The sequence below is a fragment of the Chenopodium album genome, chromosome 20, assembly GCF_948465745.1.
Source record: "Chenopodium album chromosome 20, dcCheAlbu1.1, whole genome shotgun sequence".
Taxonomy (NCBI): Eukaryota; Viridiplantae; Streptophyta; class Magnoliopsida; order Caryophyllales; family Amaranthaceae; genus Chenopodium; species Chenopodium album.
In genome coordinates this window covers 3,796,304-3,816,856 of record NC_137853.1, presented here as the reverse complement: position 1 = coordinate 3,816,856, position 20,553 = coordinate 3,796,304, and the positions used below count along the sequence as shown (strand labels likewise).

At 33.6% G+C, this 20,553-nt stretch overlaps 1 protein-coding gene across 1 annotated transcript; it reads left to right on the top strand.

Annotated features, from left to right (window-relative positions):
* Nucleotides 1–8,090: 8,090 nt before the first annotated feature.
* On the top strand, nt 8,091–18,985 carry LOC145599200 (protein ANTI-SILENCING 1-like). The gene is made up of 9 exons (XM_081655607.1): nt 8,091–8,797; nt 11,368–11,536; nt 11,629–12,944; nt 16,514–16,606; nt 17,193–17,271; nt 17,364–17,454; nt 18,487–18,592; nt 18,727–18,843; nt 18,935–18,985. Exons 1-9 carry the CDS (start codon nt 8,447–8,449, stop codon nt 18,983–18,985), a joined length of 2,373 nt encoding a protein of 790 aa, XP_081511733.1. The 5' UTR covers nt 8,091–8,446.
* Nucleotides 18,986–20,553: the final 1,568 nt, after the last annotated feature.

Below are 20,553 nucleotides of genomic sequence, written 5' to 3'. Positions count from 1 at the left end.
TAATGCAAGAGAGTATTCTAAAATTCTCTAATATAATAGTTTGATTTTTAGTAGGTAAAATAAAACTTCATGAATGACATACGAAGTATATGAGATTAGGATTATTTTTTTTTTTTTTTTAAAGTAAAAAAATATGATTGACTTTTAGAAATGTAGTGAAAAAGAGCATGCTACAGATTTTGTGGCAGACCAATGAAACAATTTCAAATTGATCATGATGGAATTGGCGAGTAAACTCATGTAGCCAATTAACAATTACGAGTATTTGACAAAGTGGTGCAACAATGTAACATGAAACATGATGAATCGCGTAGAAAGGTAACGAAGAACAGTATAATATCGCTTTTGCATAAATAAATAATCAATCGCAATGTCATAATGGACTAATTCTTGTTAGCTCGTTACATTTGTTTAACCCTCAATTTTGGAAGGTACTCTATATGTGTTGGGATCCTCTAGAATTGAAGATTTGTAGAGTTATGAGAGTTAGAGTATTTTAATATTTTTTATTTTACTTTAACTTTAACTTTTTAAATTTATGCGTGATAGATATTAGGCATTGATCTATAGGCTGAAATCTATAGAGTTCAACTCTAGAGGATCCTTGCACAATTTGTATTTACCCCACACTTAGTTGTAATTTTTTTTTTGTTTTTTTAACTTCTACCCTCTGATCTTTATTACTTGTTACATTGAAATCTTTATTTTTTGTAAGAAAAAAAATGCATTGTCAAAATGTAACAAATTTAAAAAAAAAAAAAAAAAATCTTTCAATTAAAAAAAAAGGAACAGAGAGAGCTAGTACCAGCTAGAAGTGTAATTTACGTACTATCTCTACAAATTTGACTATATTTGTCAAGATTAAGGGCTTGTTCTCTTACATTGAACTGAGTTCAGTTCAGTTCAGATCAGTTCAATTCAGTTCAGCTCCTAATTTCCTTCTCTTATAAAATATTCATTTCAGTTTACTTCAGTTCAGCTGAATTCAGTCAATGAAAACAGGTCCTAAAATAGTTGGTTTTTTTTTTTTTTTTTTTTTTTTTTTTTTTTGTTGACAAGATTGTCCATTGTTATAGAAGTATCCATAATAAATTATTTACTACAGTATTGAATTATTGATAATTTATCACAGCTATATACTAACTGTAATCTATTTACTTTTTTTTTCTTCCAAAATACTACCTCAATTTGTAATGGCTATGCCAACTAGTGAAGTCTTAAATTTATTGTTTACAATTGACAACTCCCACTATTCACAATCAATAGTCTATCTCATTTTTAAGACATAATTTTTTATCAAAGACTTCCTTAAGATTTTGTTCATACTTTCAACATATAACAATAATAATAAATTAAAGCATGCATGGAATATAGAAAATATGACCACTCTTTTCAGACTATTATGTCCAAGTGGAACTTAAGAATGACCTGAAATCCTTAGTTACATTGAAATACTTGTATACTCATCATTTACATAACATTGAAGTGCTATATAGGATGTTAGAATCTAATCGATCTCTTTTCCAATCCAAATGTATTTTCAACATAAGTTTGTGTTCGTTCTTGTCAAGAAGGGTTCGAAATCCCATCGTAGATCAATTAATACGATCTTACAAATCAATACCTATTTTATATTATATGTTGATTGATGACACTCGATGAGATTCCTTGGCCCTTGGAAGCAAAACAAACCAAAATAACTCAATGCGTGCAAATTAAATACAATCGGAAGACAGATTCTAACATGTTAAAAATATTTTGTTCTCTGACCTTGAGCAATAATACTAAACAGACAACTGTTTTTGATACAAACTGATAGATGCTGATTTTTTAGTATAGGATAATATAATTTTATACGGAATACTATGAAAAAGTCACGTATTTTTTTTATAGTAAAACGCTTTTTTGTCAAATTTTTCAGAAAATAATATAAAAATACGGATAAAAACGCTAGTTTGACTAAACTTGCATGCAAAATTGTTTTACTTTTTTTTTTTTAGCATAAAACGACGTCTAATTATAGCCGCGTCTGCAGTCACGTTCCCATTAGGCCATTACTCGCACCTAAAACTAGGATGAGTCCATTTCGGATGGTGGAATATTTTTTCAACTAGCATACGTTTGCCAATGAAAATTAGTTTTATTCCATAATATATGGAGGTTTGGGTTTCCTAATCTCCATGATATTTGGAGGTCTGGGTTTCCAAACCAACACTTTAACAGTTTAACCCCATAATTTCATGGTTGATTGCAGATTTGTATGATTATGGATGTGGAGAGGTGGGACCATGATGAGTTACGCTGTGTTTGAAATATAATTGAAAATAATTTCAATTCAATAAAATTAATATCAGCTTAGTGAAAATAATGATTATTGTAAAGAAGAAATACACTAGTAATAGAAAATCACTAAGAATAATTTTAGTTCAGCATCAATAAGGTAAAGTGAACCGAACATTTAGGGCATGTTCTCATACGATAATTTTCAGTACAGTTCAGTTCAACTCTAATAAGTTTAGTTCAGTTCAATTCAGTTCAGCTCCTAATTTCCTTCTCTTATAAAATATTCAGTTCAGTTCAATTCAGCTCATTTCAGTCAATGAGAACAGACCCATAGTTAGGTTTCATTCGACCCAACCTATAAAAGCCTTGTCAGTTACATTCATGCAATTGTTATTGAAAACAGACGAGGAAAAATGATTTGGTCGGTAAAATAAAAGTAAAAATGTAATTGATCAATAGTGGTTTTTATGTAGATGTGATGTGAAATACGGAGTAGGTCCTAGTGTTCGATCTTATGCTATTCGTTTTCTAGATCGATTAGTTATTAGCAAAACTAAAATATCTTTTAAATACTTCCTTAGTTCTCTTTTACTTTCAAAATGTTGACATTTGTACCATTCATTGTATTTAATTAATCATATTTGGTAATTTGTGTGTAATGCAAGACTAATTATAGCTAAGTAGCTAGGTTTTATTATTATTGGATACGTCTTAACTCTTAATGTGTATTTTTTTTTTAAAAAAAAATTAATATATACCTAGTTGGAAAACGATTAGAGGGGAAAAAAGAGGTGAATATATGTTGGAATTATACAAATTTCCACACCCCTCAAAAACTATAGTTGGTTAGTTTCAAAATGTAACCTAAACTAGATTATTAACTCAAGTTAACAAGGCTAAACTATGATTGAATAATTTGAATCTACCAACTACATTACACCAATATCTTTGATTAGTATGTATAATTGTATATATATTTGCGTACTAGTCTACTATATGTATGTCACAAACTTATACTCGGTAACTCATATAAGAGGATATTTACATAACTACATCATGTGAATAGTATATATTAGTGTGTCACTAGTAGTCTTTATATATATAATTTTAACTCATCATAAACGCAATAATAATCAGAATGAGCGCGAAACTTACATTTATTTATGTTGAATTTGTACAACTTCAAGTCCACGGACCCTGGGCCATGATAACGACATTTGGCGCAATTTCAAAATTTTAACTACTCCACAAGTTAATATGTCAACATATGAAGTTACTCTCCATAATTCCATATTATGGCTATAACTTTCAACTCGCAAGTATGAATGAAAATTCTGGACCATCTCATAATTTTAGATTAGTAAATTGTTGACAATGTCTAATGTTGTAAATTAGGCTTTCAATATGAGTGCGGAACGAAGACAATTCACCAATAGGCAAGTTTTTGTGCTTAGATGAGTATATGCAACTTTAAATAAAAGATTTGTAAATAAAAGCTTTGCGGTAGATTTATAAAATAAGGTGTTAATTTAGCTGGAAAAAAAAGGTTTGGAATATTGATAAATTGTATATGTATAACCTTATATTTTAATCCATGTCATATTGTCATTAAAACTTTTTGGAAGGTCGTCAATTCGTCATATAATATTAGTTAGACTAATAGTTTTTGCTACAATAGTAAATTAAAAAGGCAAACATACAAAGTAATACGTAGTATTTAATTATTTAAACACTTAGACAAAGACTTATGTTGGCATCCAAGGACACATAGAAAAGCAATTGTGGACAAGTTAGCTGAAATGTGAAAAAACAGTAAATGAAATTGACCAATAGTTTGACATTTAGAACCATATTACGGGTAAATTAATTAATAGATCTAATTAGTTGTTTAGGTAGCTAAAATTGTGAGATGAGAAAAGGGATGAAAAAGTTGCTAGTCAATATTATTCTTAGAGCTAGCATAAAATATTTATAAAATATGAGACTTAAAACATGTCTCACCAGAAAATAAGAGTAATGAAATAATTTTACAAGTAGTAAAAAAGACCTAACCCATCCAAGTATTTAAAAACAAAATAGGGTGTTGTTGCTTATAATAATAATTTTAGGAAAAAACCTTAAAATAATACTAGTACTATGTACGTACACAAATAAGGCTGTATTTCCTGATGGTAAAGTGGTTCTAATTAATAAGAAAGTACTCGTATATCTCTAGTGTTTCTATACGTTTAACTTTTTATGTGTTAGACATGAGCCAACTTTGTCCAAGAAAAGTGTAAGCATTGAATTTTCCATTAGTACTTACGATATTTATAATTTGTGTCTTTATTAAGATTAGAGTTATAGAGTACAATACATATTCAAGGTTTGTTTTCTCTAAACTAAGGGTCCTTTCACACTTCAATAACTTCAAAAGCACCTTCCTACCCATTAATTCGGATCAATTCAATTATCTAACATTTTCAAAACTACTTTCACAATTAATTAATTAGTTCATAATATACTTTAGGTAGCTTGTCTTAATCTTTACGTAATAATACTCAACTCTTTTTCCTTCTTACCGAGTAGAGTAAGTGAGTATACATACTATAAATAATACTTGCGAAGTATAGTTTACAATGTTACACGAATACACGCCGTCCATGATATAATATTATTGAGGTTGACTTTACTTAAATGAGTAGGAAATTAACTGATCACTAAGCTAGATGACATAGGAAATTAGCAACTAATATGCAATGAACCTTCAACTCGTCTTCTAGTAATTAGGCATATACGTACATGCGTATACAGTCAATTTTTATTATTTATGGAGTACTTAAGACGTCATTTAGAGCAAATTCAACCTTAAGAAGTACTATAATATAATATATACAATTAGCTAGGGAATTATTCTAAGATGATAAAAAGACTAATAAGCTGGAATTGTATAAATTTATATCAGATGCAAGTCAACTATGTTAACATTGATGTGTTGAGGTGTTTAAGAGATACCGAGTCATCCCTAATCCTCATAGTAAATGATAAATGATCCGGGATCGATTCTCACCCTTTCCTTGTGGCTCTCTGAGCACCAAAAAAAATAAAAAAATAAAAGTAAATGATGACATTTAACTAGTTTAAGATTCCATGTCATGCTAATTGACACTAATTTAACTACATTAACGGTTTATTGTAATAAAGTGAATCTCAGTTTAAATTAAATACCAACTAATTCGTACTATCTACAGTCTACATACATCAAATTCTTGATTTCTTAAATTCATGCAAGTTGTTATTTTAATCACTAAAATCATCTCAGTGTTTAATTTTACTTTTTTTCAGTTGATGAACCAGCAATAAAGCCGTATTCCCTACATATATCAAACTCAACGCCTCAACGGTCTCTTGAAGTGGCTAAACGCACTATTCAAAGTTGTGGATTGTGGCCTTGTGGGGGTCGATGGGTACGGCCGTGTGGGAGGTATAATGGCTTTATGGCTCCCTATATAAGTCGTTGTCTTTCCACTAACTAGTTAAATGGGTCATATACATCATCAACTAATGTACGTAATCATGAGTCATGACCAATATGTGATCTGAAATTGGAGTAATAGCAACTTGTAAAATAAAGGTGTAGACTTTTTGCGTTACATGCGTCAAACTTAACCTCATAAAATTCTTGGTAAAGTTGTGGAGTAGCACCATATTGAAACATTATTCCTTGACGTATGACAAAGTCAAACTATTTTACAAGTTCAAGTATGCATGTTGTTGGTACTTGGCATGCAAGTTTATTTAGGTATAAGTTGAAGTCATAACTTCTGCCTAAGATATTAAGAACGACTTAAGTAATTGATTTGTACAAGTATAATAATATTTGGGTTCACATTATTCTTTGATCTAGTAATAAAGGAATAAAGGTAGTATTAATCAACATCAAAGTAATATCTATCGTTAATAGGTTATGAATGTAGCCTATTGGAGCTTTATAATTTATTATTGTCATATGTTGATGATTTAACTTAATCAGTAGAGTGTAGGAATCGGTCAATAGATGTGGAATAATATAACGATTCTAAAATTCTATGCATTTGATTAGACCTAGTATAATGAATTTAATCTTATTCAACATGTAGTCTCAAAAAATTATCTGAAATTAGATGATCGGTAACTCAAAGTGACATAAACCTTGAATCGACTCAAAGAAAACTCAAAAGTAAAGGCTAATTAAGGTGTGTGTCTGTTTTTTTTTTTTTTTTTTTTTTTTGTTCATCTCTTTATTAATTATATTTGTTTAAATAATAGGTCTATGGTGGTGAAAAACTAACAATGCAGACTAAAGTTGTCGAAAAAGGGACTAAGGTAGCAATAATAATCATGAAGTCATTTATGAGCTTGTAGTTAACAATTGTATTTTATTTTATTTATTTATTTATTTTATTTTTTTTGAAAAGGTAATAGTATGAGATGTGAAAATATGTACAAAAGGGAGTGGCATTCTATAATAAAGATACAAGATTGATGTATTTGAAAATGTAAACACATGTAGCACATGAGGGTAGCTTATAAAAGAACAAAGTAGCCCCTATTAGTCAATACACTGATTAAGTAGCCCCAGAAATACTGACCGAGTAACCTTTATAACACTAACCGAGTAATCCTTTAACACCGACAAAGTAATCCCTTAAACACTAACGAAGTAATGACTGGTCACACCGTGTGACCAACCACATATAAGAATTTGTGATACGACTCATACGAGTAGGTGTGATATTGTGATGAATGGACCTGAGTCAATTTTAAGCCCAACTCAAATCCAAGGTTATGTAATCCATGATTGATCCCAAAAAAACCAGTCCAAAACTGCTAAACGACAAAAATTAAATTAAAATGAGTTCTAAAGAGGGAACGTTAAGGATGTTTTACGCGCGATACTCTATAAACTATTCACTTCACGTCTTCACTTAACTCCAGTCTCTCATTTCTGTAGTACACAAAGTTGTAACGTCGGTCATCAACTCATCACTTCCCTCGTTTACCGTCCTTGACGAAACTTCTAGAACTTGAATAGTTTTCTCTCGAAGGTACAGTCCTTTCTCTCTCCTCCCAATTCTTGATTTTTGAGTTTTTACAATTGCATGCAAACAATTTAGGGTTTAATTTTCGAAATTCTGCTTTGTAATGTGGTATAATTTCTTAATTTAGCGAAAGATTTACTTATTAGGGTTTTGATCATCTTTCTTATGCAGTTTTTGCCCTAATTATATTCTGTTAACTTTCTTTGACAATTAGAGTTTGGTTCTTGATTTTATTATGTGATTGTTTCCAATTATGGGTTGTAGTTGTTCTTTTGGAACAAAATAATCATCTTTTCGTTGTTGCCTGCGAAGTAGATGATTGTTTACGGAGTTTAATTATCATTGTTTGATTGCAGAGTGTAATTAGAGTTTGTAATTACAGAGTGTAATTAGCATTTGTGATTGCTGAGTATAATTAGTGCTGGTAATTACAGAGTTTAATTAGCGTTTTTAATAATGTAATTAGTGTTTTGTAATTGTTAAGTGGAATCGCATTATGCGGCGAAAATGTCGTACTTGTCGGGTTCACGGTTGATAGATTATTAGTTTGCGTTTAATTGGACTTTAGGCTGTAAGCCTGTAAGTGTAACCATCGCAATGTTTCGTTTTTTTGGGAAAAAGTGATTCTAATACTACTACATTGTAAAGATACAAGTACCTGATAATTTATCCTAGTAATGTCTAAGTGTATGTTTCTGTTTTGTATCTCCCTTTGAAATTTGAATGGTCTCCCATCATATAGGCCTATCGAGTTATGCTGTAGAGGTTTTGGGGATCAATTGTTTAAGTTTATAGGTTTGCGTGCGTTCTAGTTACGTGGCGAAATATTTAAACACGGGTTACTGATGTTCTTTTTTTTAAAAAAAATGTGAATTGTTTTACTTCCTAAAATGTGTTTGATCATACATAAATTTTACTAATGTTATTCTATTTGCTTTTTAAATACCTTCCTAAGTGATGGAATTTCATTTCTTTGATGACAATTACTAAGTTTTTTTTATGTGGAGATACTAGCATATTTTTTTTTTTGCTGTAGTGTGTTTTGTCTAAGACAGTGCTTGCCTTTTGATGCAGATTTGTGCATCATCACTCATCTTATACAAATGTCTGTAAGCGATGAAGGTAAACTTGATGAAGTTGACTTCTCATGGGGTTTAAAGAAGGGATTAGGTGGTAAGCATGGGGATTTACAGATTTATCATTCATTTACATATGATGGTGTGGAGTACTTTCTCTATGACTCAGTATATCTGTTCAAGGATGGAGTACCTGAACCATTCATTGGTAAGCTCATCCAAATTTATGAGCGTCCTAATAAAGAAAGGAAGGTCAGAGTGCTATGGTTTTTCCGTCCTTCGGAAATATCTAATTTTTTGGGAGGTGTAAATGTGCTTGAGAATGAGCTATTTTTAGCAACTGGTAGTGGCAGAGGTTTGGCAAATATTAATCCCCTGGTAACGTTTTTGAGATTTTATTCTTACATTTACAAGTTAAAATTTCTTTCATTGCTCCTGTTCTCTACTTTTTTGTTGTTTTTAAATGTGGAGTATGTCATGTGTACTTTGCTTTCCATCATTGGTCGTGCCTTTTGAGCTTACTGTAGTTATATATTACTAATGTTCATATTGCACTTCTCTCTTTTGTTTTTCTTTTTCTTTTTTGTTTTTGTTTTTGTTTTTGTTTTTGTGCGTGTGTGTGTTTGTGTGTCACTTTACCTTTTGTAGTTTAGTAGTTTACTAGTTTAGTTATTATTTCTTTCACTTTTGCTGAAGTCGTGTCTCTTTGTGAATTCACCTGATTCTTTAATTTTTGGCATGCAAGTCAATTAGGGATAAAACTGTCTATGCCTTTTTACCTCTTGAAATGTACTAGTAGGTGCTTAAGGATTCTACTGATGATGGTGTTTTGGGTTTTATTTGTAACCATATGGATTTTATGGTTGTTGAGACGCTGCAGCAAGCCACTAATGCTATCCTATTTATTTGTCTTTAAGGCCATGCGTTGGTTTGTCTTTGTGTGACCAATCAAGGGGGAAGTTTATTAATTGTTGTTGTGCTGATACTGTAAGGCTATTAAAGTAGCAGGGGAGTCAATATATCAAGATCATTATAGTATTACTGTCTCATAGAGAAGGTAGAAGTTGCTGAATGGAAGGCATACTGGCATAGGTAAGTGTGGGTACTTGAAGATAATTCTGATAAGATGGATGACTTTTGGTGCATGTTCCATAGCATTGGTTTGTTGAAATAGGAAATTATGCTGAGGTGGATGGGCAATGGGTTTAGAAATTTTGATATTGTTTGTTATGCTTGATTGAAGATTAATAGTATTAGAGGCATCAAAAAGAGATGGCTTAAATATCGGTTTGTCTAGTACTTTAGTGTAGGGTGGTCAATTAATTCAGTTGTTGCTTCTACTTGGAGGGAGGATGAAAAGTAGTAATGTTTTTGAAATTTCAATGGATTTGCTAATGTCCGGTATGTGCTTGGGTGATTCGATGAGTAGTATAACAACACAGTATATTTCCTCAATTTTCCGGTTATGACACCACAATGCTTTAGACATCTTCCAACACGGCACCAACATTATCAACTGATCCCCTGTATGTTTTCCCTTAATAAGCATCCTTCCATCCTCATCTCACCATGAAATTCTGTGCACACAGCCTTACTGCCCATTGTCCGTCGTAATATGTGCTACACAATTTTCCATCTTTGCTTTTTACTAACAACATTTAGTTTAATATTTAAATCTTAGAAAAAAATCCCTAGTGCCAGTCTAATGTTCAATATGACACAACTGTGGGAGTGGAAGCTGATGATGCAGAATGAATCCCAAAATCTTAATAGGTACTTTTGAGCAATTAACAAGGGCTGGCTTTTGGAAGCTAAGTACAGTCATTTATGTTCTCAATTCTATGCTATGTTACTCGGACTCGGGTACCCATGTCCGACACGGGTACGTGTCCAAGTGTCCGACTCGGCTATTTTGTGAAAAAATTCTATGATTTTCAACTAAAATGAAGTGTCCATGTGTCATACCCATGTCCGAGGGTCGAGGGTCCGACACGGGTACTTGAGGTAAAATGAAGAGTCCGAGTAACATAGATTCTATGTGTTCAAATTTGTTTTTACTAGGTTTAACTAAAGTAAGTAGTCCAATTTTCATATTGAGGTGAGTGAAACCATGAAGGATTGTCCTTTAGTTTCCCCACCCCACTTCACCTCACCGCACTACAATGCAAAAAATAAGAATTGTCCCTTGGCTTAAACAAGTTTTTACACACAATCACTTTCTCACTTTCAAGAGACCACAAAAGGAAGTGGTGTAATTTTTTTTTATTTTTTTATTTTTAATTTTTTTTTTAATGTGTGCTTGCATTTCATTTGCGCTTCTCAAGCATATACGAAGTATGAACTTTAACGGTCATGAGAAGTTGCTCTTGCGGAAGCTAATTCATTGTTTTCCTTAATGATCCTTTTTTATTTCATTCTTGTTTCAACTTTATAAAAAAAGAAATTGAGCCGGAGGAGCTTTACTGCTGCACCTTTAAGATTATCAAGCCAACGAATATGGTTTGTTAGGTTTTTTCTCGGGTGATTGAAGTGAAAAAACCATATTGGCTTTGAAACAATTCCTAATATCTTACCAAAGGTGAGGGATAGTATTGGGGTACCTAATCTTGGTCACAGAAGACGCGACCACACAGTAAAGGTGCGTTTTGTTCACTGTAAAAAACAGTTTTAAAGTTTAAATAAGATATAAGGTGAAATCAGATCTAAAAAATGAGGTGAAGAAAACACACCCTAAAGGTAAAGGTTGTGATGGAGGCTGTGAGCCCGTGACTGAGGTTTTGATTCTCTAAATTCAACCACATCCCAATGACGAAGAGGACATTTTTGGAGTCAAGCTAAATTCCGTTCAATTTTTGCGCCTTTAGGCGTTTTAAGTTGCAAGGACGTTCTCAATGTTGATTTCGGTATGCATTAAGATGCTGCCTCTGATTCTGCTCGTGCTAATTCAGGAAGCAATTGCCGGGAAGTGTAATGTTGTTTGTATTTCCAAGGATCAAAGAAACCGGCAACCATCAACTGAAGAAGTTAAGACAGCACACTTTGTGTTTTATCGTACATTTGATGTTCAACATTCTACAATTTCTGATGTGCTGGGTGAAACAATTGCCACGGTTAAGGGTGTGTTTTGAACCCACAAATCTATCTTTTTAACCTTCTGTTAGAAAAAGTTTTTCTTTTGACACTATTCTTTTGTTGCTATTTTGTTTCAGTTAGCCACTTATTGAACAAAAAAGATTTTCCACTATCAAGTCACGCTAAGTTAGATAGTGGAAATACAGTAGTGAGGATAGAAAATTTACCTATATCTGTTGAAAATACCCTCGTGGCCGAAAATGCTTTAGAGAATGACGCCATTGTAGGCCCTCTAACATTGAATGAAGATGATGGAGCAGAAGATATTTTGGACAAGTCAAAATCCCATCGTCCAAAAAATCGTGAAGATGTTCAATGTGATGATACGGGTCTAAAAAAGGGCCTAATGAAAAACTTGCTATCCAACAAGGATAATGTTGGTGCAGATGAAAAGGTTTTGTTTAATGCTGGTGTGTGTTCTTTCTTGGTGAAGGATGATAGAGTGTCAAACAAAAAGGGTGATGTTCCTATATCTGATAATAGAGGTTTAGTGGATTTATGTGAGACCAAAGCGGTCTTGGGCTCTGGTCAAAAAACCAGATTGAGATCACCTGATTCCAAAAAAACTGAAGTGGACAAAGTTACTGGATTTGCTACAAAGACAGGACCATCTTCAAGTGGTACCTTGCTAAAATCCAAGCTTGTAAAATCTGTCCATCCATTGGATGAGAGAGCAAAGAATCATGGGCAGAAGTCAGTTGCTGATTTTGGTGCTATGTTGGAGAGGCCTTCAAAGAAACTTACTGATAATGTTGCTCCACTACCAAGCAGTGATGATAAGTCACAATCTTCGGGTGTTGCTGCTGAAACAATTGATAAAAGGAAGATGATAAAATCTGTTAATCCATCGGGTGGGAAGCCAATTAATCTTAGGTTGAAGTCAGGTGATGATTGTGGAAAAGGTGATGGCTCTGCTTCAGTTCCATCCTCTTCTGTCTCTGAGAAGGGAAAGAAAGAAGTGAAAATGGGTATTCAAATAAGAACTGGTTTGGTGCGGAAATTGAAGTCTGTTAATGATTCTGGTGCTTTGGAGGAGAGGCCATCAAAGAAACTTAAGCATAATGTTACTAATCCATTACCATTGGATGATGGTGGTGGGTTCAATGCACATCACTCTGCTTCTGTTTCTGCTGCAAATAAAAATGCTTCAGAGCCTTCTGGTGTTGCTGCTAAAACAACTGATAAAAGCAAGATGGGTAAACAATTGGTTGGTAGAGGCAGTGGCATTCCTAAGATGCTAAAGTCTAATATCATAACTGAGAGTAAACCTGTGGGAAAGTTGCTTAAAATGTCTACTAGACAACCTGTTGGCAATGCTGCTGAAATTAGTGATAGCAGACAATTGGACAGGGGTATAAGTCATGGCCTGCCTAAGAAGCCAGAGTACAATAACGTAATAAAGGAGAAATCTAGTGACAAAGTTAGCAAAACGGGTGCAATGCTATCAAAAGATATGCGAAAATCATCCCTGGCCTCTCGTACAAGTGACAAGGCTCCACAATGCAATAAACTGGAGAGTGGCTGTGGTGTGGGGTTGGATGGTACAAAGGATGGCCTCACACATCTCAGATCTAAGGGCAAAGTAGAGGACAAATCTAATCTTAAGTTGAATAGAGCGTCTATCAAACAAGCTAAAGTTATGGGCGCTTATGCTTACGGGCATCTTATCGAAGTCACTCAAAGACCCCCTGTAAGTTTGTTGCTATTCAACCTTCAATTGGATGCTCCTTACCTTTTATCTATAGTATTTCACTATCTTGTACCCGTTCGTTTGTTAATGGCTTAAAAAGGTTCAAATTTTCTCTCGTCTCTGAGTTTTTCGCTTTTAGACGTGCTTTAATAAAACTACTTGCTAATTCAAACCCTTGTACATGTGAAGATTTAAATGCTACTTCATATTATGCTTTCTTCTTTATGAAACATTTATATATTGTTTGAATGTGTGAGTGAATGTGTAAGAGACTAGTGGAGAAAATCTATGTTAGAATTTCTTGTTCTGGTGTAGGTACTCCCATTTGCCCCAGATTAGTTTTAACACTTATCAAAATGCATATTCTAGGTTATAAGTTGCTTGGTGCCTATTGTTATTTTTATTGAAAAAGCATATATGAAAAGCTATAGGGGGATATTATTTTATTGCAGTGTTAGATGTGTAAGAGATCTTCGGGTGTACTTTTGTTGGATGTGAGTGTGAAGGACTATATATTTGGTGGTGGAAAAAAGAGGTTTTAAATAATAGCGGGGGTTTCTTCTAAAATAGTGTAAATTTCATAGTCTACATGAAAAGAGAGAAGGTTAAAAGTAACTTGGATAAAGAGAGAAGGAACGACTTACTTTGACTTTATAAAGGTAAATTGAATGTTCACACTATTTAAATGGCAAGAAAAGAATATTGAAAAAGAATGTTCATTCATTAAGTAGTATCATATATTATCAATTAGATGCTAACATGTAAAATAATACTCCTTCCTTCCCTATAAGAATGTACCAAGTCTCTATTTCACTTTTTAAAGAAGCAAGTGCAAGTTTATGCACTTAAATGGTTACAATTATTGATGTTGAGAGGAACATACGCAGCAAGAGGGTTTTCAAGTGGGAAATTTTCCAATTAAGGTACGGAACAATTTTTAAAGGATATCGTTGTTTTAAATATGATTATGGAGTAATCTTTTGAGGATGGAGGGAGCAAAACCTCTCGTTGTAGTGGTGGTTGTAGTTTTTTGCTTTTTGGGCTGTAAAATGTAGTGCCTTTTGTGTATAGACAAGGAGGCGTTATGAGACTTACCTAAGTTGACTAAGACATACCAAGAGGAACATGTGTCTTTTGTGTTTAGACAAGACTATGTTAGGAGATTTACCTAGGTTCACTATGACGCCTCGAAAGGAACATGTGCCTTTTGTGTTTAGACAAGGCATGCCTAGGCTCACTAAGACATACCCAAGAGGCATACAACTATTGTCACTTGAAAAATCTCTTTTGCCTCCCTTTATATACAATACAATTGATGTTTTGCTGATGGATTGAATGTTAGAGTGATCACCCCATTCACCTCTAATTTTGGTTCATCTTTTCTGCTTTTTATAGCCATGTAAAAATGTCTTCTTTTACTAATGTGTCATCTCTTTCATTTGTTGACTTCTATCTCTCTTTATTGGTCTTATTCTCTTCCGTTTTGTAGCTTATAATTTCATTTTTTTATAATATTTTATCTACGAAAAATTGTTGTTTATGATATGATTTTCCTGTGTAGTAATCTTCTTGCATTCATTCTCATATTGTACACAGGACGAGAGCAAATGGGTGCGAGCTTGCAATGTTGTGAGTATTTTTCTTTACGCGTATCTTTTTCTGTGATTAGCTATATTTGATTCTTCGCTGTGGTTGGAAGGGGTATGTGCCAAAATTTGTAAGTATGGTCTTGAGATGTGATTGCCTAAGCTGGTAATGGATGGTGCTTAATTCTAATGAATGTTATACTTGAATATTTGGATTTTAGTATGGGTCATTCAAGGAACGTGAAAACTAGGGAGAGAGGAGGTTGATGTGGAATTTAGTGGACATTGTTTGATACTGCTGGCTGTTCTGCTTCTCCAGTTATCTTTTTTCCCTTGTGGCTGAAATTATCCGACTCTCCAAATCTATATGTGCTTGTGGTCTAATTCTTGAAATGTAATTGGAAAATATGGAAAACCACTTTGTTCCTGCTATGACTCATCTTTGCCTGTTAGAATATTCTTACTAGAGTTTGGGTAGGAGGTTGCTTGATTGTCATTGAGGTTTGCTGCTGATTTTTGTTTAGTGAAAAATGAAGGCAATTGGCCTTTGGCTATTTCTTTCAAATTGATGAAAAAAATCGATAGAATAACTTTTCTTGGTTGACTAGGATAAAGAGTATTAGTAACTATCCATTCTTTCTAATTGTGCTTATTGTATTGGCTTTTGTTAAAACATAAAGAATTTGATGTTTTCATAATTGAATTAAGTGTTGGAGTTTGAATTTCTATGGTTATAGAAATAATTACAGAGTAAAATTTAGATATATACCAAAATATATCTTCATAATATTACTGCTGTTTTTCTTGTTGCTAATTTTTGTACTCTTTATATTTAACATTAGTGGTGTTGATATAATTGTTATCTTATTCATGTGTAATACGAAGTATAGTCTTATATTAATGAAGAGCAGCTCTAAATAATTATCACATATTGACTGCTTACTAACCGCTATATCTAATGATTAATGTTAATGGACAGTAATGATGCTTAAAGGTTGACTTTTTTTTAAATAGATAGCTGATGTAGTTGATCTATTTGATGCATTTATTTGAAGATTTGATATGTGAGTTATGTAATGCTAATCTTATTTTTATTTTTTGGTAAGCAAGTAAGAAAATATTACTAATGAACAAACCAAAAATAGGATAAGGGCAAAGCCCTTAAGTACTCCAACACAGCCTAACCTTAACAAAGAGAATACAACAAAAAATAAATTCACTTGATATTTTTTTCCTTGTATATTAGCGTACATATAAGGTCCAATTTTAGTTAAATTAGACAATTAGATTAGATCAGAAAAAATAAGTTCAGATCAGATAAGCAAAAATAAGGTGAATCAAACATAGCCTAAGATAGCCAATGTATACATGAATGGGATCCTTTCTTGATCGATGTGTTAAGCGTTTCTTTTGTATAAATTCAAAACATACCTGTATAAATTTGTGGAGATACAACTGAACTTGTAGAAATTTTAACAGACTGAAGCTGATGATATTAGAGAGCATATAGGACTTAACATGCCTTTTTTTTTTTTTTTTTTTTTTTTGTTACAATGTTAGACTTTTAGTGGAAACAAGCTCTTTAGTTTTACAACAAGAAAGCTCACTTGAACTCTTTTTTAATATTTAGAATGATGTTATTTATTTTAAATGCCTTCCAACAAGTTTACGAAATATGTGTTCCAGCCTTGGGAAGAAAGAATGAAGGAAGCCCATGATCAGGGATCTCTTGTTCTGCTCTTGAATTTGGATCCCACGTACACTTCACACGAAGTCGAGGTAATGACCTTTTGGATTTTATTATTTATTACATACAGAGTAATGTGTTTGTTTATGTATTTGCCTTTTGTAACAAGTTTATGTCTGTCTTCTTGTCAATGAGCTAGGTTAAACTCTAAGTCTGTTGTATTAACCAATATTTTTTTTAATATCGCTAAAGGTCTGTGCTTTTTTGTTATGGTAGATTTTATAGACAATGTGGTCTCGTCATTTTATTTTGCTTTTTATGTTGCTTATCCATTTTTGAATTTTTTTATATATGTGATTGGAAATTGAAACTTATCAGGAATAATGAAAGACCTTACTAAAAGAATTAAAATCACGTGCATGCTTTCTAGTCATGAGATTCAAGAAGTGATCTACCAACAGTTATGGAACCTCTTTTCTTTTTCTCCCTGCACATACAAAAGTTGATTCTTCTTGTTGAGCTATATATGTTGTGTTGACTCATTGCTCCTGCATGCCCACAACACACACCAGCACAAATAAAGAAGAAAGAAAATTGGCTGCAGTATAAAATTGTGCTTGAATTTGTCTGTTTCTTGAGCGTACCTTTAATATTGGGAATGCCTGCATTTTATGTCAGAACATAGTATGGCATGGTCTTGGATATGGTTGCACAGCGAAAGTGGTGCCTCATACTGCCTTATCTAGCCCACATTCTGGCAAGTCACCCTATACTACTAATAATTTTTTACATAACCTTAACTCTTTAGTTTGTTATCATGTTGAGTTATGTTGAATATCCTGCTTGTAGGACAAGCTTTTGCTATTTTTAAAACTCCAGAAGCTGCAAAGAAGATTGTTAGGAAGCTTGATGAGGAGTGCTTAATTCTCCCTAATGGAAGGTTTGTGCAACTATATGTGTGTGTGTGTGGGGGGGGGGGGGGGGTGTTCTTGCTTGCTATGGTAGGTTGGGGTGGAGAGGAGAGGGGTAGAGTTCAGAAGGGAAAAATGTGTTTATTAATCATTTATAACTGTGCATGTGATTGTAAGATACATTGTGCAAGATCTTTGATTATTATGTGCATGAATGTGTAACTTCTAAGATACATCGTGCAAGATCACCTATCATTGAACTTCATCTTCCAATTCTATAGTTGATCTGTAAAGAAGCTTCTGAGCCTCTGTTTACTGCTCTTGTAAATAGGGAATGGGTATAGTGAGTTAGGCCAGACACCAATGAGCCTTTTGCTAGCAGTTAGGCAGTGAAGCTGAATCTGTGGACCTTTTTTTCGCCTGGAAGTGAGATAAATACTCATAAGACATGCTCAACTGTCCAATCTTTGGGGTCAATTGTTAAATGTGCTGCTTAACTTATAGTTATTCAAGAATTAGTATGTTCCTTTTTTGCTTTGTGTATTGTTTTTGTAGCCAGATTGGATCTTCTTGTGCATTAAATCTTGGTTGTTTAGTTTGCAAATAAATGGTGGAAATTCTTTTCAGGACATCATTGCCTGGTAGTGAGGTCGATATTTTGTTCATAGATCTTAGAGAAGAAGCTTTTTCATCTGCTTCATGGTCCTTGGCTTTTGTTTAGTCTCATGTATTGTGCTTCCACCAGCAGTAGTCCATACTCCATAATGTTGTGAAATACTTTGGTTAAGGATTTTGTCAAAGCCTAGAATCCTCTCCTTGTAGATGGGTTATTGCCTTGTAGGGGGATTACCTTTTCTGTGATGATTTTTTTGATGAATGTAGTATTTCTTGTGCTATGATATCGGTGGATGTCCAAGAGATTTTAAGGGGAATTTTTTTGTTTCCAAGAGAAGCCCTTTTCTGTTATTATGTAGCTTGCTAATATTTTCATGAATCCCTTTCCATGCTATATGAATTATAAATTTTTACTAGTTCAGAGCATAACTTACATATGCTTTCAGGGTTCTTGTAGGGGTCTTTAAAGGTCTAAGCTTCTCTGGAAATAAGTCTTCATTTCCTGGGCATCTGGTCATTGATAAGCTTAGACATCAAATGTCACGAGAATCGGTAATGTTAATTTGCTGTTTTATGTTTTTGGCTACGTCTTCTAGTACTGCTTAAAAGCATCTTGCTTTTGTTTCCTACTTTGAAGTTGCCTAGTCTTCTCTATATTGTAACATGTTTCTGACTTTTTCTTTCAGAGAGATGCAGTTTCTACTTCTCATACTTCTCAGCCAAACAACCTTGAGTATGAGATGGCAATGGATTGGCAAATGCTACAGGAGAGGTCAAACAAGTGGTGGAAAACACTGTATAAGGTTTACATGCATCTGTGGAGTTTTTTTTTTTTTTTTTCAAGAAGAATATTTGTGATCATTTTCTCAAATATGTCTGTTTCCCCATTTGTAGAAACAAATAGAAGAAATTCAAAGTTTGAAGACGAGGCTGAAGTCAAACTGATCAAATCACTGTATTGGTAATAACTTGATATTTCTAATGTTTTAGGATCAAACAAGTGAATTCTAAAATTTTAAGCATTAAGTAGTTCGTTGTTGGTCAATATCTCCCTCATTTAAAATTGTTCATTTCTCTTCCTTATTTTTTCTCCTTCATTTCCTTCTTTTAAATAAGGGTTGTCTTACAATTTCCATGTTTCCATAATCAGTGTGTGCTACAGAAATTTTTTGATTAGGAGTCCATGCTAGAGGTCCCAGTGTGCTGCTTCAGCAAGGGATCTGAAAGTTAATCGAATGCTAATCATGGAGGATCAATTTTGCTCTTCAGTGGATTTGCTGATGTAATGATTTTGGGGAATTTTCGGCAAAGCAACTTCCATAAACTTTGCTGTTGGGAGTTCTTCCCTTTTTTTATTTTGTATGACTGACATTTTTGATGGAAAGGATTTGACCATGAGTGAATGTTTTAAGTACCTAGGGTCGATCATCCAGAAGAATGGTGACATTGATCAAGACGTGACCCACAGGATTAAGTCAGGGTGGCTTAAATGGAGAGCGGCCACGGGAGTGTTATGCGACCGCAGCATTCCCTTAAAGTTGAAGGGAAAATTCTACAGGACTGCCATAAGACCAGTGTTGCTCTATGGTACAGAATGTTGGGCTTCTAAGAAAGAGCATATTAAAAAGATGGAGGTTACGGAAATGCGCATGTTAAGGTGGATGTGTGGAAACACTTTAAGAGATAGAATCAGAAATGAGGTTATTCGCAAGAAAGTAGGTGTGGCGGGCATTGTAGATAAATTAAGGGAAAATCGTCTGCGTTGGTTTGGACATGTAAGACGGAGACCCGAGGGTGCACCGGTGCGAAGAGTGGAAGAGTGGGACCATGGAGGGATTAAACGAGGAAGAGGGAGACCAAAGATGACTTGGTTGGAAGGAGTGAGGAAGGATATGAAGTGCATGGATTTACGTGAGGATGAAGTTTTGGATCGTAAGGGATGGAGGAGAAAGATTTATGTTGATGACTACACGGAATAATCAAATTTGGTTCATGTTAGCCGACCCCACTTTTGGGATTAAGGCTTTGATTGATTGATTGATTGATTGACATTTTTTGCAGGTTGCTACTGCTGTGATGCCTCATGTATATGTACATATATCTGATATACTTTGTATATAAAGAAACTTAGTCTTTGCAATGTTAATAACGTGATTTTCTTTATCCTTTTGTGGCTGACATTGTTTTGTTGCATATTGCTTCAAGTTGCTTTCTTTACTTCCTCCCTCCCCCCTAATTGATCAGTAGCTGTATTGTGATAAAGCATCGGTTGGTGGCAGTTCAGCTTGATGTTAAGAACACAAATGATGAAATCTTGTCGGTTTTTCACTAGAGCTGAAATAGAATTAACAGGTTTTATAGTTTTAAATGAAGCAGTGCTAACAGGTGCTGAGAGCCTGAGATCGGTGCGTTGAGGCTGAAAAGTGCTGATTGGCCATTGTTGCATTAGTATTTGAAAAAAAAACATTTTTATCAAAGAGGAGCAGATGTATGCCATTGTAAATGATCAGTGT